We start from the raw sequence: 21,872 nt of genomic DNA on the forward strand, positions 1-21,872 counted from the left end.
CTCTGGACCTGCTGCTTTGCTCCCCTGGCCTTTAAAAAAAGCCCCGTGAGCCTCGTCTCAGCTCAGCTGCAGGGAACGAACAGCTCCCGGGCCTGAGGACCCAGTGACCCCGAGGGCTCCGCTGGCCCTGAGCAGGCCTGTGACCACACTAATGGATGTTACCAGTATGTGCAACAGCTTTGCAGTTTGCCCTCAACTGGTCTGGGACGTGCACTTGGCGCAGAGGTTCTTCCCTTGGTCCCAGCGTGAGAATGCTGATCGGCTCCAACTTCTGACTTGGGGAGCAAACACTAACTCAGTGATTAGAACGCGTCCAAAGTGCCACTCCAAAGTGCCACTCAGACTCCAGGACGTGATCTGGTGTCACAGCAGCTCTGCGTTAGCTGGGGGAGGGCCGGCAGTGGGAATGGGAAAGGATGCCTGTGTGCCGTCCAGGGTCCCTGTGGCTTTAGCCAGTCTGGGAGAAGGGTGACAGGCGAGGTCACAAAGCAGGGCAAAGCCTTCGTCTCCTGGGGGTCAGGGGTCTGCCTGCACTGTGGCTGCACGCTGAGTGTGTGCCCTGAAGGTCTGAGTGTGGGTGGAGGTGGCAGCGCACTGGCTTTCTGCAGTGGCTGGGGTGGCACGTCAGCTTCTCCCGTGTCCCTAGGGTGGCACCTCCCCTCAGAGAAGCGGTGGCCAGGTCTCAGGGGCACAGGGGTGTCTGGAGTGTGAAATGCACCTCCTGCGACAGCAGAGATCTTGGATGCCCCTGGGCCCAGCCACTGTCTCTCCTTGGGGGTGGTTGGTCCCACACGAGGCCTTCATCAGCCTGGAGGCCCTCAGCCCCACTGCTGGCAAATGAGAACAGGTTCCAATCCTCCTCCATGAAAATCTGCACATGGTCATTACACCTTACTTCCTGGTCAGTGCCATCCCAGTGCAAGGCGGATGAAATGCCTCCTTCGTGTGCATCGCAGGGGTTTGGAGGACATGGCCACTGGGCTCAAGGTCCAGTGCAGGACCCCACGGGCCCGAGCGCAGTGTGCTGGGGGCTCCCCAAGACGCTGACTCCAAAGTCCACAGTGGGCTAACACACAGCCCTGTGCTGTGCTGAGCACTCTCCCTCTGGGCAGTCACAGAAGTTACTTCCCGTTTTCCCAGGTTAACAGAACAACACACAGTCAGCTTCTCTTGCCGTCTCCGGGCCTATAGAGCGTCAGGCAGCAGCCAGACCACCTGCGATTCCTGGACCCCACAGGGGACCCCAAGGAAGCACATTTCTCAGCTCCTGGGATGGGAGGGTGGGTGAGAAGTACCTGAAACCCGTCCAGGAGGGAGGGAGGAGCGACTCTTTTTACACATTTTTTGGTGTTCCTGTTGCCAGGTTTCCCAGGGAGCCCCTTCCCAGGGAGGAAGCTGGGGGAAGCAGCCTTTCTGCTGGGGGTGGGAAGACCCCTCACCCGCACTCTCCACCCAGGGCAGGGATCAGGTAGACAGAGGGAGGTGAGCACCTCTCCCTGCAGGTTTTACTGAACACAGTAACGGGCCTGTGAACTCACCAACAGGGGGTTGTACGCGCCACAAGCACCAAAAGCATTTTCGTCCCTGAGATACACTGGTCGAGCCATCAGCCTCTCCAGCATGGACACGTTCAGCCCGTAGGCCATCGCCAGTCTGGACTTGATGACCGGGCCGAGCTGCATAGGGTCTCCGGCAAGCACAATCTGCGGCACACAGAAGGGTGGCTCAGCTCTTGAGGGAGACGGGCCACACGCACAGTGGGGAGCAGTGGGGTGCTGTACAGCCGGGCCTGCCGATGGCCGCTCTGGCTGTAGGGCACTGAGGAAGAGGCTGGGAGAGCAGGGAGGACACAGTCAGAACTGCTCGTGCAAGATGACAACAGCCCAGACAGGGGCAGCAGAAATGCAGGAAAAAACAAACGGGCTTGAGACAGGAGCTCCCTCTCAGAGCAGCTCCTACCGCATCAACGGTGTCTGCCCCACACCTGCAGCCTGGGCTTCTCTCCTTATCTCCCAAAGCGGTAAGAGTCCAGGATTCAGCCTGTCTTCTGGAAGTTTCTGTATGCCCGGACCCAGCAGACCTCCTAGCCTTTCACCCTGGGGCTCAGTTTCTGCATGCTGCCCACCTATCTCAGCTGGACAGACCCTTGTTCCACCCACAGCCTCTCCCTGCCCTTGAGCTTGGCTTCACAGGGGTGCTAGGCCCCCAGGTGGCTTCTGAGGACGGGGGCTCAGGAGGAGTGGTGCCCCCTGGTAGCTGAGTGCGCAGTGAGGGACTGGGGAGTTTGTTATGTGAGGTGCCCCAGGAGGAAGCAGGTGGGAGCAGGGAAGGAGAAGTGACCCCAACTTCATGAAAGCAGAGTTGGTGAGTCCCCAATACCTAGAAGGGCTCTTATAACTTCTGTTTTACAAGTGAATGAGACCAGACAAAGCTGTCCTTCTCCTTCTAGTACAAAAGGAATAAAGTATGTGACTGAATAACAGAGCCACGGCCTCCAGCTCCTGCGTGTGGGGAGGGTCTTTGGCACTTTTGCCTGACTCCTGTAAGGCCGCGACTTGTGACTGTCCCTAACAGGCCCATGGCACCCCATCCCTGCGGGAACACAGGTAAAAGAGAACAGCACACACAGCAAACAGCCGACAGGCCTCACCTGGCCGCTGATGTCTGAGATCAGCCCCAGAGGAATGAGGCACTCTGGTTCGCTCGCCTGCCCGGCCTCGTCCACAAACACGTGGGTAAAGTGTCCGACTCTAGAGCCAAAGAGGTCCCCAGTGGTGATCTCTGCTGACTTTCCAGCGACGGGCCTGTGGCACGCCCTAGCAAGGCCGAGCCGGGCACTATCAGGTCACGGTGGGGCTGCCAGGGGGTCAGGGTGTCACCAGGCCTCAGGTGCCACAGGCCCGTTGGGCGACATGAGCTGCCCACACCAGTGACTGGTGCTTTGTAAGCAACGTGTGTTTGCTTAACAAGATTTGGAAAAAGAGGGGTGAGGGGCAGGTATGAGCAGAGCACAGAGCACCTCCCTGGGCAGCTCTCAGGGCAGGTTTCTGGCACATTCTTCCCTCCATGTCAGATTTCTAGAGATTAATCAAAATGCCCAGATTTGGGTCTTGGCTTCACCACTTCCTCGCTGTGTGACCCTGGGCAGGCTGCTCCACTTCTCTGTGCCTCCATTTCCCCTGTGTCATGTGGATGTGGCCGATGGGAGCACAGAGTGCACTGGCCAGTCAGTGGTCACAGATAGGGCCCTCAGGCCCCTTCCCCGACTCTGCCTCACATGCTGCTCTCAGCCGGCCACTGCCCCGCCCTCCGCACCAGCAGGCTGAGGCCCCAGGGGCCCAGGAGACCACACTGGGCCGGCCCTCTCCCCAGACCTTAGCAAAGTTGTGTGAGGCAGCACCACTGAGGAAGCACCTGAGTGCCCAGGGAAGCAGATTCAGAGTAGAGAACACACGCGGGGCCCACCTGGCTGCTAAGCCCGAGTCTCCCCCCAACCCCAGATGCTGCGCAAATGCTGCTGCCTTTGCGCCTGGTGTCCCCAGATAAGACGGGACCCAGTGGGCAGACATGTTCCTGCCTCCTCTCTAGTGAGTTTGCATCTTTAGTGCAGCCTGAATTTGTAAGTGTCAAGATAACAATTTCACACGTGATACCCATTAACTCCCTCTTTTGAGAAAGATGAGGAAAATCAGCCGTTCCTACCTCATGTTCCAACTTCTGTCGAAAGAAATTAACTTTATGTATCTTTCCTAGAACGTACACATTTAAATTCTGAATTCTGTATTAACTGCAGTTATTTAAAGTCACTGCTACCCTACAGCATCGCTCCTGCTCTAGAGCTCCCAGCTGGCCCCAAAGGCCACTCCAGCCTGCAGCACCTGTGTCTACCCCTCAGCTCCTGCACGTGACTTCTCCGGCAGCAGTCACCCTGGCTGGCCCTGCCCCTCCTGCCTGGACATCCGCCCCTGGGAGCAGCGTCCACAGAGGACACCTGCCACCCCGCCCTGCGCAGAGCCCTCTCCGCCCACGAGCTTTGGCCCTGAGACAGAGGTGGCCGAGTGTGTTCTTGCTGGGAGTTTCTCCATCTGAGGCCCCGACCTCGGACTCATCAACACACAGTAACACAAAACCCCTCTCTCTTGTTTAGAACTGTGGGGGCCAGTCCCGCAGCCATGCCGCATGTGGCTCTTGGGCACCTCAGGGTAGCTAGTCTGGAATGCAACCTGCTCACAGTGTAAAGCACATGCCGGATGTTGAAGACTGGAAATAGAAAACGCAGTAAATGTTTCATCAGTCATCACTAGTTACATAGAGAAACAGCATCCTGTATATACGAGAGTAACTCCCAGCACAACAGACAGGCATGGCGGCTGCACTCTGCTCCCAGGCAGCGTGCTGGCCTCCGTCCGAGTGGTGCTGGTGGACACATGGAACCACGGCAGAGACAGGCAGGGGCTTTGGGGCAGCAGGGGGCCTGGGGAACCCTGGCCTCTGGCGGTCACCTACACAACACTGCTGCTGGATGCTGCCCTGAGGTGGCCCAGCCAGAAGCTGCATGGGTCGTCTCTGGGTACCAGAGAGGGCAAAGGTCTTCTCCAAGGACCCTGCTGCTTCCTCCCGCCCTCAGCCTGCCCCACACCACCTGGTGCTCAGTCACTGGGGGAGCTGCTTGCAGCCTCCTGCCCTACCTCGCCCCAGGGGTCCGAGTGCCTTGCTCCCTGAGCAGCGCCCTTGGGTGTGCAGTCCTGCCCCCAGAGCATGTCCACCCATGGTGGCACCCCTCATGACTTACCCCTGCTCAGAAGCCTCTCAATGACCTCCAACCTAACCAGGGGTCAAGTCCATAGGCCTCCAACCTAACCAGGGGTCAAGTCCAAAGGTTCCTCCACCACCAGCAGCCCTGGGCGCCAGACCTCTCTGCCGATCTCACTCAACAGGCCACACAGCTCTGCAGTTTCCTTTGGGGTAACGTGCTCAGAGCTCTCTAGCCATAGGACCTTTGCACACGCGAGTCCATCTGCTTGCCTTCCCACTGTTGAGTCCTTCCAGTCTTCAGGGTCTCAGCATACCACCACTTCCCTGGCCTGGTTCCACGGTGGCCCTTCCATCCCAGCCACTCTCCCCAGGGCCCTGCTCTGTCCCCCATGGTCTGTGTCAGAGCCTCCTCAGGTAGAAGCCTGAGGAGGACACAGACCTGTCTGGGAGACCTGGCGCCCCACTGGATGCCAAGACGCTTACCTTACTCCTATCTGGTAGAAAAGCCCTGCGCTGCTGCATGTTGTGATTATCACCCGGAAGCGCGAAGCTTTCCAGATGTCTTCTCCATCTTTGCAATATGGTTTGATGGCGTCGATGATTGTCTGGGGACAAGGGGGGGGAGAGTCAGGTTTTTTTTTTTTCCAGATTAAGTATATCTTTAAATTGGACAGAATCATGAAGCTGAAAGGAATTCTAAAAGATAATGCCCTGTTGTCATTTCTTAGATATGACCACGCAACGATTTAAGATTTTCTTAAATGAACATATTGTATACTTCCATACTCATTCAGTCCATGTTTTGTGGACTCTAGAGCCATGGACATAACATGTAATCCTGTAGACCCTTTGTGAAAACAGCTTCATATATTTTCTAGATTTAATTTCTTTTTTAAAGCAATACTTTATAAATAAATCAGAAACGTCTAATTTTCCTAAAGGGCACTTACAACCAAACTAATAAAATGAACTAAAAAGAAACAATACATTTAGGGATCAAATAAAAGAGTAATGTTAGAATTTAACAAAGCTAAAAAGGCCCATAAGATTGATGATCTACACAGAGAGTGTGAGATGTAATGAAATATTCGGGAACAAAGCTCTGGTGCATGGCAAGCACCCTCGGTGGCAACTCCGCCTCGGCTTGTCCTGCTCTCCCAGGAGGTCCTGGGGACCCTGCCTGCCCTCACACCCAGGCTCACCTCCTCAAACCTGCAGGTGGCATTCACCCGGACCATGGCCGCTGGCCTCAGCACCTTGCTCTCATGCAGCCGCAAACACACAAGGTCAGCGGCGCTATTAGAGGGCGCGCAGACCAAAATCCGACTGTCTGGCAAAGCAAAATGTACCTTCATCGAAAACACAAAAGAGACCAAGGATTGTAAATATCTGCCCTGCAGCGTGGAAACTGTGTGTGTGATACCCACACACAGGCTCACGTGTAGGACTCAGCTACAAGGACACAGGCGTTAATCCCTGACATCTCTGAGACATGGGCCCAAGTGACATGAAAGTGACAATTAGCCTCACAGTGCTGCTGCGACACCTGACCTGAGGTGGCCGAGCTCTCCAAGCTCTCCGAGACTCTAAGCCACTTTCTAAGGCAGAAACCAAGTCAGACTCATTCTCATGCATCAGCCTGCAGCGCGGTACTGAGGCAGGCACTCAATGTTTGCTAATCCACATTACACACGATACCAAATACCAGTGGTCTCTGACTTGCAACGGTTCAGCTTACGACGTTCTGACTTTGGGACAGTGCACAGGCAACATGCACCCAGGATGCTCCCTGATGTACGACGGACGACATCCCGTGAACCCGCCGTAAGTTGAGGAGCACCTGCACACACCACTGTCATACATTTCAAATATAAATGGAGATGCCAGAAACTTCTACAGAATGGTCACTTTAGTTAGTTACTGTGTAACTTCTCTGTGGCAAAATTTCATGATGTGGTCAAATAGTCTACTATTCTAAAAACGAAGTTTCTTTCAAAACCTATAAAATAAGCTTTGAAGATTTTCATACACATGTAAAAGAAAACTTAACTAAGTATTATGAAATAACAGAACTTTCTCAAGCTCTTCACAACTTCTGATTCCACGATTTAAACGCTCACTTCCTGAAGACACAGACGGGAGCAGCAGCACAGACCCTGGCACCCATGAGCCGCCTCACCTGCAGGACAGCCTCGATTATCGTCACCGTCTTTCCCGTCCCAGGAGGTCCAAAGAGAACATAGGGGAGCGGGCGGCAGTCGCCACTCAGAATCCGTCTAACCGCCAACTGCTGGTTCTCGTTCAGCACTGGGTTGAAGAACTCCTTCTCTCTTGCTTTAGGGGTCGGAATTTCACCTGCAGTGTTCGAAGTGGAGACACAGTCTCAGTGAGAGTCCAGCGGCTCTGAGCAGCTGCGGACACCCCCTCTCCCAGGCTGGGCATCAGCACACACTGCGCTAAAGGCCGAAACAGAACTGAGATGGGGAGCGGCTCTCCAGTGAGACACAGATCCAGCGAGGGCACCTCGTGTCCCCTCTGATGATCTGTCTGCATTTCATCAAGTGGAGTCAGGACAACTACCTTAGCTTTCTGAGAGGGAAAAAATAGGCCAATTTACTCTTCTCCCTTATATGTGCACTTGAGACATGATTTTAGAATTTTTACATTTTAAAAGAGCACATGGCAAAAATAATCCATAATCTAACTCTTTTTAAAGCACCTAACCCAAAACACTGAGTCTCCATTTGGCCTCCAGCCAAGGCAAGACCACACCTCTCTCCTGATTGTTCTTACTTTCGCATGCCAGCACCTTTCTTGTGAACTAAAATAAAATCTTAAGCCCCCCAGCTGACTGAAAAGACCCGCTCCCTCTTGGCCAAGGGGTCCCCAGACATGCCCAGGCAAGATTCCTGAGCTGCTCCTATCCAAGCCTCACACACACATACCCAAGTTGCTTGTCTCTGTGGCCAAAGCCACCACCCCTGGCAGGTCCTTGGCACCAACACACTTCTCCTTCCTTCCGTGTTTAGTTTGGTCCTTCATGGTTTTCCTATTCTAGAAATTAACATGCAGAAAAATGGTTAAAAAACCAGTTTTGTGTTTACACTGGCTTAAAGAGCAAACATAAACATCTACTAGGTGTTCTACTTAAGTATATTTCCTTAACAACTCCATGGATGAGTTGCAGGTCAGATCCTTTGAAACATAACAGAAATTTAAGAATCTGCTAAAAAGGGTTATGCTTCTTTTTTTGAACTCACTTTTAAATATAAATAAACTATATTTTGTGATTATGAAACCAAAACAAAGGACTATATTGAGGACTGAACTCTGATCTTTTTCTTTGCCCAAAAAATTCCTAAGGGAGCCTGGTGAGTCATGACTACAAATGATAAAATCTCAGTAAACAGGTTTTTATGATGTGGTTTACTTCCTGACCTGATGCTGGTATAGCATCACATAAAAGACAGAAGACCCTTATCTTAACTCAAGTATTCCTTTCTGCTGATTCCTGGTCTTTGGACAAAGCCTAACTCTTTCAGCTAATTGTCAACTAAAGGATCCCTAAACCCAACTATGACGTGTAAGCCATCACTTTGAGATATCCCACCTTTTTCTGCCAAACCAACGTCTGCCTCCCACGTACTGATTTATGACTTCACCTGTAATTCCTGTCTCCCCAAAATGTATAAAACCAAACTATAACCCAGCCATAGCAAGTCCACTTGCTCAAGGCTTTTTGGGCATAGCTCCAAGCCATGGTCCTCAAGTTTGGCTCAGAACAAACCTTCCTAAATTATTTCACAGAGTTTGTCTTCTTTTCCATTGACAATATCTTATCTTACTAACAAGTCTTCCCTTGGTACCTCCTTCCTGCTTTCAAGGCTGGCCTACCACAGGCACACCCTCACCGCTCTCCACGGAACCTCGTGTGCCTCTCAGAGTGCAAAGAGCCAGCACTGCCTCTCTGCCAGCTGTGCTTGAGACTCTGCACAAGAATTGGTTTTCTGTGTGTGTTTAAACAAAAACAGAATTTGCCCTGGAAAAATGGACTTTTCAATTTTTCCGTTACAAATAACTATGTAACTCACAGCTTTGTACATGTGCCTTTGTGCAGCACTTGACTACTTTCATAGGATAAATTCTAGAATCTGTAAAATTGTTACATCAAAAGTTTTCACATTAAAAATTTTACGCACACTGTTCAATTTTAGTCCTGAAGGTTGTACCACCACACCCTCCCGCTAATGTCCTATGAGTTTTGCAAAGTGTAACTGACTTACGAGAAGGCACACATATTTGAAGTGTGCAATCTGACAGGTTCCGACACACGCATGTACCCATGAAACTATCACCACAATCAAGATGGCGAACAGACCCATCAGTCCACAAGTTTCCTTATGCCCCTCGCAGCAGGTCCCTGCAGCCACGCGGACGAGTTTACGTGCCCTAAAGCGTGCATAAGTGGAGCGGTGCTCTTTTCTGGTCTGACCTCTTCCACGCGGTGTAGCTAACTGTGCTGGGATCCATCTGCGACGCTGTGTCGATGGCTCACTCCTCTTGTGCTGATCGTGCTCCGCTGTGAGGACGCCTCGACCTGCGTAGTTGCTACCTGCTGATGGACTCTGGGCTGTCTCCAGTTTTTTTCAATTACAAATGAAGCTGCTGTGAACTTCATGCATGAGTCTTCCTGTGGCTTTATGTTTTTCTTTCTCTAGGGTGCACCCCGGGAGAGAAGTGGCTGGATCACACGGCAGGTGCATGTTTGGTTTTCTCACGTGGTTTCCACGCTGGCGGTGCCACTCTCCACCCCACCAGCAGGGCGCAGGGTCCAGTGGTCCACACGCTTGCCAACGTTCTTTGTGATCAGTCTTAGATTTTGGCCATTCTAATAGGTCTGTGGTATCTCAATGTGGTTTTGTGTTTCCCTAACAACTAATGATGCTGAGCACTTTTTCATGGGTTTATTAACATCTGTATATAGTCTTTGGTAAAGTGTTAAAGTCTTGGTCCATTTTTAAAAATTGAGTTGTTTTCTCATTGAGTTTGCAGGGTATTTTAATATACATTATGGACACAAATTCCTTACTGAATATGTGATCTGCAAGTATTTTCTGTCACTTTCCTTTTTATTGTCTTAACTGTGCCTTTTTTGTTTTTCTAGAGATAGGGTCTTGCTATGCTGCCCAGGTTGGCCTTGAACTCCTGAGCTCAAGTGATCCCCTTGCCTCGGCCTCCAGAGTAGCTGGGACTACGGTGCGCACCACATCAGTTTTCCTCAAAGTTAGAAAATTCCCACCACTGTTTTTTAAAAATATTCCCCCTATTCTCTCTTTCTGGGACTCCAAGGACATCTACATGAGGCTGCCTGAAGTTGTCCCACAAGTCGCTGATGCTCTTTTCATGTTTTTCTCAGAAAAAAAAGACTATTTTTTAGAGCAATTAAATTTTTTCTTTTTGTTTTAAAGATTTTTCTTTTGCTTCATTTTGGAGAGTTTCTATTGCTGTGCCTTCAAGTTCACTAATCTTTTGTTCTATATTGTTGAGTCTGCTGTTAATTCTGTACAATATATTTTACATCTTAGGCACTGAATTCTTATCTCTAGAAGACACACTTGTGTCTTTTCTGTATCTCTCATGTATCTATGTGATGTGTTTATGTCTTCTTATACTTTCTTTTTTTTTTGAGACAGAGTCTCGCTTTGTTGCCCAGGCTAGAGTGAGTGCTGTGGTGTCAGCCTAGCTCACAGCAACCTCAAACTCTTGGGCTCAAGCGATCCCCCTGCCTCAGCCTCCCAAGTAGCTGGGACTACAGGCATGCGCCACCATGCCCGGCTAATTTTTTCTATATATATTAGTTGGCCAATTAATTTCTTTCTATTTTATAGTAGAGACGGGGTCTTGCTCTTGCTCAGGCTGGTTTCGAACTCCTGAATTTGAGCAATCTGCCTGCCTCGGCCTCCCAGAGTGCTAGGATTACAGGCGTGAGCCACCGTGCCTGGCCTATACTTTCTTGAACATAGCGAAGATATTTATGTATTTACTTTTAATGTCTGTGTCTGCCCAATTCCATCACTATGTTATTTTTGGGGGTTGGTTCCAATTGATTAAATTTTCTCCTTATGGGTTGTGTTTTTCAGTTTCTTTTATTTTTTCATCAGGTGTCAGACACTGTGAACTTTACACCTTCTTTGGTGCTAGATAATTTTATATTCCTATAAATATTCTCCGACTTTGTTCTGGGATGCAATTAAATTACTTGGAAACAGCCTGTCCCTTTTGAGGGCATCACACCTGTCAGGCTGGGCCAGAGCAGCCTTGGCCAAGGGCTACCCCTCTGCACTCCCGAGGCAGCAGCCTGCGCAGCACTGTCCCTGTGCATTCCGAGGTCGTCCTCCTCTGGCTGTGGGCACAGACTAGGCCCGGCACTGTGTCAGCGCTGAAGCTTGTTCTCTCCACTCTTCCCAGCTCGTTCTTTCCCAGCCCAGGTGTCCTGCTCACAAGCACATACTCATCAGCGCTTGGCTGAGAACTCTGGGGATCTTGGCACTCTCTCCCGTGCTCTCTTGTCCTGCTCTCGCCCCACCCTGCCCTGTCTCCTTCAACCATCTGGTTCTCCTTGCATTTCCAAATTCTGACTCCTCAGGTAGACCACGGGGTTGTCCTTTTCTGCTCTCTGGTCTGGACGCTCTCTGATTGCTATAAGTGGGGGGTCATCTGACTTGTTTCCTCTCTCAGGAATCACTGTCCTCTGATAGTTGATGTCCAATGTCTGAAACTGTTTTACATATTTTATCTGGTTTTTAGTTGTTTCAGGCAGGAAGGTAAATCTAGACCCTGTAATTCCATCTTGGCTGAGGGATGGAATGCTCTTGCTAACTCCTAAGAAGATAACGTTCTACACTGTAAAATATTAAAATTCAGCCAATTAACAGTGTGCCCACCTAAACACCAACACCTACCCCACCCACCTCATGCTGTCCCTGAGATGGAGGTGTGGAACAGACCAGCACTGAGGGGTGAAGGGAGGAAGAGAGCACTGAAGACGGTATCACACCTGTGCCAGCAAAGACCCCTTTCTATTTGCAGAACAAAAGAGATCAAATATGAAGTACATAGCAGATGATTTTCATGGATAATCTTTGCTGTTTCATTTATACAGTATTAATATTTTCCATGAATGCATAGGCATTCTAAAGCTATCATTTTTGCATTTTTGGGGAGGGGCTATAAAATGGTAAAAGGGTTTCTAAATATCAGATAAAATTTAAAATTTTCTATTATACATGCTCACAAAACCAAATTCCAACAATATGGAATTATAAGTTGTAAGCTCCACCATGGGATAAACAATTTTTCTTGTTGCTAGAAACACACTCATAAATAAAAACACTTCTATTTTATTCACAAAAACACACTGAGAACCTGGGACAACACCAGGCATGTAACAGGCACACATTACTATTCATGGAGTGACTAGATTGTAGAAGTAAAAAATAAAATATCTTTGCAACATTCACAAAGATTGTAAATGTTAATAATTTGCTGGGTATTTCCTTCCAGGTATTTTCTCTGCATCCACAATCACATAAACGTACCTGAGTGTATACAAAAACCGTATATTAATAATTTTTAAACAAAACCATAAGATCATACAAACACCTTGCTTTCCCCCACTTAATATATTATAGCAATCTTAGCCCTACATACAACGACATACAAACTTTACCACTAAATCTATTTTATGAATATTTCAGCCATATTTTATCTGTGATTTTAGGTTGTGAAGTACATTCCTCTAACACTCCAGTCAACTGAGAGCTAACACAGCTGGAAGCAAGTTTATAATGTTACTCATGTAAACATGTAGAAGTCATCAAAGCACTACCTTGGAGGTGGACTGTCCACCATTTCTGGTGTCTTGTGCATGGTTCCAATTCCTTGTCACCTGGGGAGACTGTAAAATTATTTCTTCTGGAAACAACACTTTTAAAACAAGAAAAGGTAAGGGCACAGACATTATTGAAAAGCTCAGAAATATATGTTTATGGCTGATCCTAAAGTAATTCATATTCTAATCCATTCCTTTCCCCTATTCTAATCCATTCCTGACCCCCTTGTACACTCTTTCTAAATTACAGAATTATACCAGTGCTGCATATTCTTTACAATAAAGCCATTTATTTGTCTACCTATAAATGTAAAAATGAATTCCATCACAAGGGGAAAAGAAGAGCACAATGAGTTTGTTTTCAATTATTTAAGCATGCTATTTTCAGTTGCTTCGTAAGTTGAAATAGCAATACTGAAATTCCTCAATAGAAAAAAAAATTTTTTGAGACAGAGTCTCGCTTTGTTGCCCAGGCTAGCGTGAGTGCCATGGTGTCAGCCTAGCTCCCAGCAACCTCAAACTCCTGGGCTCAAGCAATCCTTCTGCCTCAGCCTCCGGAGTAGCTGGGACTATAGGCATGTGCCACCATGCCCAGCTAATTTTTTCTATATGTATTAGTTGGCCAATTAATTTCTTTCTATTTATAGTAGAGACGGGGTCTCGCTCTTGCTCAGGTTGGTTTTGAACTCCTGACCTTGAGCAATCCACCCGCCTCGGCCTCCCAGAGTGCTAGGATTACAGGCGTGAGCCACTGCACCCAGCCCCTCAATAGAAAATTAAAAATATATGGTTATCACATAGTTTTACTTCTAATATTATGATTGAAGAAACTGTTTTATACAAAATTTTACACAAAGCCTATAAAAACACCTTGGGAAGGTCTAACACTATCATTCTACATAAATAATACCTTTTGCACCTAAGTGGATGACTTGTTCCAGTGCAAAGTGGCACCGTCTACTCGTGGTTCTGCAGGAAATAAAATGACAGAAAATAACCGTAAGTTGAGAACTATTAAGGTTAAGCACAGGTCATGGAAATTTGAATATGTAATCTTTCAGTCAATATACTAACATAGCCTCCACAAAATACTTGTAGATAGGGACCACGTTAGATGTCAGGTCCTACAAGGTCTCAAAGGCACTGTTGGGAAACCTGAAGGACTGAGGAGAGGGTGTCATTTTACCATGTGTCTAAACAAAACACAGAAATTACAGGTCTTATAAAAAAATTTAAATAGAAATGTCCTACCTACCAGGACAGCAGGAACTTCTTCCTTTATAGGAATATTTGTTCTAATATATAAAGTAAACAAAAAAAAAAAAAAAAAGAAAGAAAGTGCAGCTTGTGAAGTGTGAGGGAGTATTACGATTACTGGGTTAACAGAAAAGCCACTTTGAGCCAGGGTGGCGGCTGCTGTGGTCCCAGCTGTGAGGCGGGAGGGTCGCCTGAGCCCAGGAGCTGGAGGCTGCTGTGAGCTACGATCTCACCACTGCACTCCAGCTGGAGTGACAGAAGGAGGCCCTGTCTCAAACAAACAAAAAACAAGACAAACACACAAAGAGATAGAAAGCCATGTAATAAAAAACCGACCAGGGGACTAAGAGGGTAGTGGACAGGAACTCTGGAGGAGGGCCAGGAACAGAAAGGAACTCTCCTGAAGTATCAACTGCTGTTCCAGAGGAAGACTCAGTCTTGCAAAGATGCCAACTCTCCTTGCATTCTAGCATCACCGTACAAAGATGTAAGAGCATTTATTGCTCCACTGTTTGTAACAGCAAAACACTGGGAACCCTAGCGTCCAGCAACAGATGGCGGCTGCGGAGCTCACGACGCTCTGTCAGCAGGACCCCGTCCACGCCGCCACCTGCACTGGCAGAGGAGGCCTCACACTGGTGACCGCAACTTTGACCATCAGAAACCAGAAAGAGAAAAGCAAGTGAATCCTAAAATAAGCGGGAGAACTAAAATAATAAAGATCATAGCAACAATTAATGGAACAGAGAAGAGAAAAACACCAGAGAATACCAATAAAGCCAGAGGTGGATTCTTTGATAAGGTCAATGAAACTGACAAACCTCGAGCCAGGCTGATGATGGCAACAAAAGAGAAGACACAAATCACCAACATTAGGAATGAGAAATGTGACATCACTATAGATATTAAAAGGATAATAAGGCAATACTATGAATACCTTTATGCAAATCAATTAGACAATGTGGATGAAATGCACAAATTAAGGAAATTTCTTGCTGAGGCCCCATAAGCAGGGACGTGTGAACTATCCCTATGTCAGCATCTGAACTAAAGCCTGTCTGATTCTACACTAACAATGAATTACAAGTTTATCTTATAGGTAAGAGAACTGGAGACAGGACAGACTCAGACATTCTCCCACCTACCATAGACATCTCTGTAATTAATCTTCACTCCCTTATTTTATGTAAACATAGATTTCCTTGACCTTACAAGAATGTAGCCACTTTGCCTCAAAAGCCTCCACTTGCCACCATCGCTTCCCTTCTCTCTGTTTTGGAAAAATAACCACAGCTTGTCTGTGGTTCATGCTTTACCCCCAAATCTTGGCTTAATAAACTACCACTGACTGATATTTTTGCCTCACTCATTTATTTGAGTCCAATAATGTCAACAAAAATTATGTACCAATGGCAAAAAAAGCACATACAAAGATGATCACCATCATTAGTCATTAGAGAAATACAAATTAAAAGCACAATGGAATATCACTTTGCGCCTACTAGAATAGCCTCATGTTCCAGAGTAGAAACAAGGCATTAGAAATTTAGGCCCACAAACCGGCTGCACATCTCTCTGGCCATCACAGCAAGGATGCTTCAGCCTGTGGTCCAGAGCTCACCTCCTCACACGCTCACACGCCCACCCACCTGCAGCCTGCAGCCTCTCCTTCCCAGCCAGGGAGGTCACTGGCTGTCGGCAGGCTGTGTCTCACCTGAGCAGCACGCCCTGGGCCTTGAGTACCTCTTTACTAATCAGTGAACATCTCTCCCTCTTCATCCTGTCCTGCTTTCACGGACAGACACCGTAAAAAAGAACCAACCACATTTCTTCACTTCTCCAGTCCACTCACCCACAACACGTTCCAGTCTGATGACAGCTGAGACACTAAATGATTTCTCTAAAGGACAGGAAAAGCATTTTTTATAACCAAAAAATTCAATAAATTTGGCTACATTAAAAATAGTGCCTTCTGTTAATCAAAAGGTATTTTACAGAAAGCTAAAAGTAATAAACCTGAAGACGATACATACATCTGAGAATAGTTTTTAGCATAAAGAAACACAGCAGGGGCCAGGCACAGTGGCTCATGTCTGTAATCCTAGCACTCTGAGAGGCTGAGGCGAGATGATCACTAAAGCTCAGGAATTTGAGACCAGCCTGAGCAAGAGCAAGACCCCATCTCTATAAAAAATAGAAAAATTAGCTGCCGGTAGTGGTGTGCACATGTAGTCCCAGTTACTTGGGAGGCTGAGGCAGGAGGATGGCTTGAGCCCAAGAATTGGAGGTTGTAGTGAGCTGTAATGACACCACTACACTCTAGCTTAAGCGACAGAGCAAAACTCTGTCTCCAAAAAACAAACAAACAAACAAAACAAACAACCCAAAATAATACAGAAAGGATGCCTACAAATAATAAAAGTTAGGTAAGTTAATCAGTAAAAAGAGGGCCAAACACATGAGCAAGTTCACAGACGATGAATGCTTTATAGCCAAGAAATGGAGATTCTCAACCCTCTAAGTAATCACAGAAATGTAAATCAAGACCATAATGAGATAGATTCCACCTCAAACCCGTGGGTATTCACACAACTGCCTGCAATGCAGTGGTAAAAACAGATGAACACTAGTTACAGACAATAACGGGGAAATCTCAGTAACTATGTTTAGTGAAAAAGGGAACTCCTAGGACCTATATGTAACAAGTTATTCCTTTTGGAACTCCTAGGAACTATATGTAACAAGTTATTCCTTTTACAAAGTCAAAAATAATTAGAACTAAAGAATACATTTCTCCTGTGTACCTATGTGTATATACATAGACACAAACCATTTATTTAAAAAGGGAAAAAAACCAAAATTCTAGTCAATGGGTTGGGGTTTGGTGGAGGATGGGAAGCAGGATGAGGGGAGCAGTGATCCTCCCACAATCAGTGAATGAACAAGGTCAGGGAGCTGGCAGCTGCCGGTGACCATGGCATGAACCAAAGACCTGGTGCAGAGAAGAATGAGCATGCAGATGTACGTATCTGTATGTCTCAAAACATACCTGGCAATACAGCTCTACACGTGGGGCATGCAACACTGGTGGAGGGAGCCAACCTCCACCCACACCGTAGGCCCTGTGGGCACCTACCACATCACTACCGGGACGTCCGATGACTGATGACTCAAGAACCACCTGCTCAAGGGTAGAGAGACATCTGAACAAAGACTTGCTGAAAGCATTACCTGTTATATGTAAATTCCACATCCATGGGTTCGAAGTTATATGCTTGCTCAAATTCTGGATTAAGTTTAAGAGTTACATCTTCTTCATGAATCTAAAAAAGGAACAAATGATTTTAACTTCCATAACATTATATTTGATTTCTTGGAATAATCTTATATCTATATCCAGCAACACATCATGAAAAATTCATTCTACAGCTTTGAGCTAAAATTTGGTGTCTGCAAAGTAGTTGAAAAGGATCAGCTCATTATGGCATTAAATTATACACAGGAGGGGCTGCTATAATAAAGCCGTGGCGAAGAGACTTCCCTTCCCAGTGTTCCAGCACAGGGAGCGGGAGCTCCAGGGAAGCCCTCCAGCTGAAACTAGATGCTGCATGAAACACTTCTGCACATTCTTTCCCAGACAAGCAGGAAAGGAAAGGAAATTTCTCAGGATACATAGAAAAAAAATAGGAAGGAAAATTTCAGGCTGAAAAAGGAATTCAAACTCTTTTTCAGGTGACTAAGGCAGGTGGTCTCCTGAGGCCAGGGCTGACACCAGCATAGTCAGGAAGCTGGGACCTGAGCCTCAAGATCCAAGTGCAGAGCTGACGGATGGGTCTGCGCTGGGGGGCAGTGCCCCTCCTCCTCAGCAGGAGCCTCACTGTCTCCTGAGGAGGAAATGAGCTCAGTGCAGGTCCTCTGGTTCTCCAGACATCCAGAGAAATGAAGATGAATCCCTGGTCAGAGGTCGCCAAGCACACACAGAAACCAAGGTGGGGTCAGTGCAGACAGCCACCAAGGACCCCGCACACTGTCAGGGCCACTTGTGGGACTTACGCTACATATGAAATGGAAAACTGCAAGACAAAGATAAGCGTAAGACAACATGAAACCTGTGAGGGCAGCTTCAAAGAACTAAGCACGCAGGGCGGAAGCATGGCGGTGTCTGCTCCCAGGTACATGGTGGATGTGGCCCTTGTGGATGTAGACTGGGGACAGGGTCAGTGCTGGGCATGGGCCTGGCCAAAGGAGCCTCCTTGCCCTTGTGGGTGCAGGCCCCACTAGGAACTATCCCTGCCAGCTGGTGTCTTGTTGAATGGTTACAGGGGAGAGCAACATGGCTTTGGTAGACAGCAACTAATTCCAGATGTGTCCTCTCTGCCTGACACACCAGGGGGCCCTCCTGAGGGCCTTCTTCCCACTGCAGTCCCCCACATTTCCTGCTCTGGCCAGAAAATTAGATCACAGGGAACCAAGCACAGCGACAGGCTGAGACTTGAGGAGTTCACCTCCCTTCCCATCAACTGCATTGCTCTAGAGCAGCTGGCTTTATCAACAGGGGGGTGTCCTGGTGGAGGATCTCCAGGGGCCTGACCCCTCCTGAGGCTGGGGTGACTGCAGCATCAGCACTGAATTTGCCCCAGGTAGTGCTGGCTACCCACAGCTAGACTGTGAGCCCAGGAACCAGGGGTGGAGGGGGCGGGTGCCTTACCCCTGTGGTCCTGACTCTGCTTCTTTCAAGGTTTTGGTGCCCAGGGCTTCCCCTCTTGACAGAACTGGTCTATTCTTCGGAAGTCATGAGAGCCACTTGGCCATTCTGGGCTCCTCATGCCAACTTGGTTAGCAGCCAGGGTGGGCTACACAAAGCTGGAAGGGTGACAGGCCCCCTGACTCAGGGCTGCTGCTCTACACAGGGGAAGGGGTGCCCATCACACAGCTGCATCACTGGTGAGAGCGTGTGGGAAACATGGCACGGGACAAAGGGGTGCAACCCCTTAGCGGGGGGCTGCTCCTTCCTCAGCTAACCGAAGTGCTGCTAAATTTGGAGTGCCTGCAATAGGCAGAAAGGAGGGAAATTTTAAATTTTAGCACTGGTCCCACCATCAATGGGATCAATTTCTTTCCTATTTATGTACTGCTGATAACGCCCCATTCCCTCTTCTCAGACGCCTTGTGTGCTGGCAGTGGTTAACGTTCGGACGGAGCCCACGCCTGCAGGCTGTCCAGACAGCCCTGTGCAAGGCCCGGGAAGAAATGTCCCCGAGACTTGGTACCTGGAGGTGGTGCATGACAGGACTGGGGACATATCTTTGGGAGAAATGAAGACATTTGCTGCACGTGGATAAGTGCAGAGTATTAGTGAGGAGCTTATAAAAGTTCTTTACAAGTTTAAGTCTAAAAAGGAGGAGGTAAGCTGACACTCTCATGCAAGAAAGACGCTTTTTTCCTGGGTACTAGAATTTGAAGCCCCTTGTGATGCTGGGGCCATAAGCTCCTGTGAGCCTCCCACTTAGAATGTAGGAAGTGTCCAGTGTCTCTTGCGCTGTGACTGGAGCTTGTGACATGTCCAATTGGGTACTCTGGATTTTTGGCCAGAATCCAGTTGCCTTAAGACACAAGGACAGAGGACTCTGTTTGAGGGTGGCCACAGTATCAGCACCTGACACTGAGACACAGCGCTGCTGGCTGCGCTATCTCCTGTCTGAGGCTGGCGAGAGCCACACCCTCCTATGGCTTTGTACTTTCTTGCTGTGATTTGCCCCACAAACTGCCCCAACCTCTGTTCTCCAAGCCTGGCTTGCCACCCTGGGATAATTCTGAGAGCTGCCCACTCTTTTCAAAACGATGCCTCTCTTGCTCCCACCGGACAGCACAGGCTTCTCACACAGTCAAGTCCTAGCTGACGTCACTGACCGTGCCGGCCCACGTGAAGGCGCCAGCCTCCACATCATTGCCGGGTCCTTCGTGCTGTCTGAAGAAATGACCTTCTGTGCTCGTCTTGGCCACCAACATTCTTTTTGTCATTTAAGGCCCTCTCAGATGCCACCTCCAGCTCCCCTCAAGCAGACACACTCTCCCCTGCCTGCAGGAATGTGGGACACGTCTTCCCCGCACCCTCGGGGGAGACCGACCTGCTGTCCCACTGCTGTTAGTTTTCACCTTCCGCACCCAGCTGGAGGCAAATGGTGGGCAAAGCACGTGTCTTACAAGTCCTTATGAGATCTCTGACCCCTACCAGGGTTTTCTCTTCTGGGAAAATGCCACATTCCATGAATCAAGCCATGGTGTGGACCCTGAATCAAGGTTCAGAATGCAGCAAATGCAGCAGCAAAGGTCAGATGTTGCCTCTTCTTCGAAGGCTTGTCAGACTCTGCTAGTTCTCTCAACCCTTTTTCTCTTCCAGAGTGAAGGGTTTGGCATTTTCCCTTCTAATTTTCTACATTAAGAGTCATGCATGCTTCCTGTCCTCTGCTACACAGAGAAAGCGTCCTCCTCCTCCTGCAGATCCCAGTATCATTCCCAGAGCCAGGACCAGGACGTGAGCAGGAAAAAACAGGCCCAGAGTCACAGACACCACACGTAGAGTGGCCTGGAGCCCAGGAGCTGGTTAAGGCAACAAAGCCTCCTGCACACAGACACCAGACCATAAACACTCACGGGTGTCTTTCCTTCTGAGGTTCCACTGTGTTAACTCTTGCAAATACATTCAGAGGCCCAAATTTAACTAAATGCAAACACCATGACTTAAATAGAACTTTAAATATGTTTTACATGGTTGAAAATTATAGCATTTCTTTAGCTATTAAGTTCCCTTTATGCATCAAAAATTATTTAAAGATTCACCATATCTTTAAATGTCCCAAAATACAGCCAATGCCCAAGCTGTGGGCAGACATTTACCTTTCTGACCAGTTGGATGGGTTAGTCCAATGTTAATCTTACTAAGAGAGTCCTCTCACCTCAGTCACATAGCCGATGTATTCGATGACATGTCCGTTGTACTCTTGAGTTTTTAGAATCAGTTTATCACCTAGTTAAAAAAATACATCAGCATGTGTAAAACTAACACAAAATCATATATTCCTGTGCCGTGCTCTACCATAAAATCCAACACTAAGGACGTGGAATAAAACAAACATTATTGGGATCAAGAGCGTAACAATAATTAAGTGCGACAAAGAAACAGGCTTGATGTACTAGAGTTGCTGATCAAGTTTTTTTTGTGTGTGTTTTTTTTTTTTTTTTAAGAGACAGGTCTCACTATGTTGCTTAGGCCGGTTTTCAACGCTCAGGCTCAAGTGATCTCTACCTTAGCCTCCCAAAGTGCTGGGATTATAGGCTGAACCACTGCACCTTGGCTGTTCAGATTTAAGTGAAATTCTAACCACCCCACCCCACCCCCCAAAAAAAAAGGAAAGAAAAGGAGATAGCATGATTGTAGTGTTCCCAGTTAGAAAATAAAATATTCTTTTCCCGAAGTGCAGTCTGTTAGTCTGTCCCGGAAAACGTGCCCAATGACATGACGCACGCACCTGCATACAGAGAAGGCCTGCTTTCAGCCAGTCCTGGGACCTCCAAAACCAGTAAGTCCCCATTCCTCTTCAGGGTGACGCCGCTCATGTTGTACTCTTTCAGTTCTATTTCTGCGTGAATCTCCTCAAGCCACAGCAAAGTCGAAAACTTCTCCTTGTAATTTGACATGTTCAAAAGCTGGGAAAAAACCCCAAACATCGGCGAGTGAGTGAGAGCAAAGCCACACATCAAACATCTCCACACCTAGGAAATCGGCAGCTCTGCAGCCAGAAAGCCCAAACTGCTTGCACTGCAGAGGCAGACCTCCAGGCATGGCGGCTCAAGGTCAGGGTTTCTGAATGAAATTGCGCGTTTCCTGGTCCTTCAGCGCCTGGGGCCTGTGGGGCTCCAGCCAGCAGCTCCCCTCAGCATTGCCCACGCCCCTGTCCACCACCCCTGC

General features: G+C 48.1%; 1 protein-coding gene across 1 annotated transcript in view; it reads right to left on the reverse strand.

The window, feature by feature from the left end:
• The window catches only part of MOV10L1 (Mov10 like RNA helicase 1), a 65,956-nt gene that overhangs the window by 14,314 nt on the left and 29,770 nt on the right, over nucleotides 1–21,872 (reverse strand). Inside the window, exons 11-21 of the mRNA XM_076006900.1 lie at nucleotides 21,433–21,610; nucleotides 20,860–20,930; nucleotides 17,135–17,226; nucleotides 13,557–13,615; nucleotides 12,641–12,741; nucleotides 7,701–7,809; nucleotides 6,935–7,110; nucleotides 5,958–6,104; nucleotides 5,239–5,360; nucleotides 2,651–2,750; nucleotides 1,539–1,703 (exon numbers count right to left, since the gene is read on the reverse strand). Of these exons, the coding sequence (XP_075863015.1) occupies nucleotides 1,539–1,703; nucleotides 2,651–2,750; nucleotides 5,239–5,360; nucleotides 5,958–6,104; nucleotides 6,935–7,110; nucleotides 7,701–7,809; nucleotides 12,641–12,741; nucleotides 13,557–13,615; nucleotides 17,135–17,226; nucleotides 20,860–20,930; nucleotides 21,433–21,610 (1,320 nt within the window). The remainder of the gene's footprint in view (nucleotides 1–1,538; nucleotides 1,704–2,650; nucleotides 2,751–5,238; nucleotides 5,361–5,957; nucleotides 6,105–6,934; nucleotides 7,111–7,700; nucleotides 7,810–12,640; nucleotides 12,742–13,556; nucleotides 13,616–17,134; nucleotides 17,227–20,859; nucleotides 20,931–21,432; nucleotides 21,611–21,872) is intronic.

This window comes from Microcebus murinus, chromosome 10 (assembly GCF_040939455.1).
Source record: "Microcebus murinus isolate Inina chromosome 10, M.murinus_Inina_mat1.0, whole genome shotgun sequence".
In the NCBI taxonomy this organism is placed as follows: Eukaryota; Metazoa; Chordata; class Mammalia; order Primates; family Cheirogaleidae; genus Microcebus; species Microcebus murinus.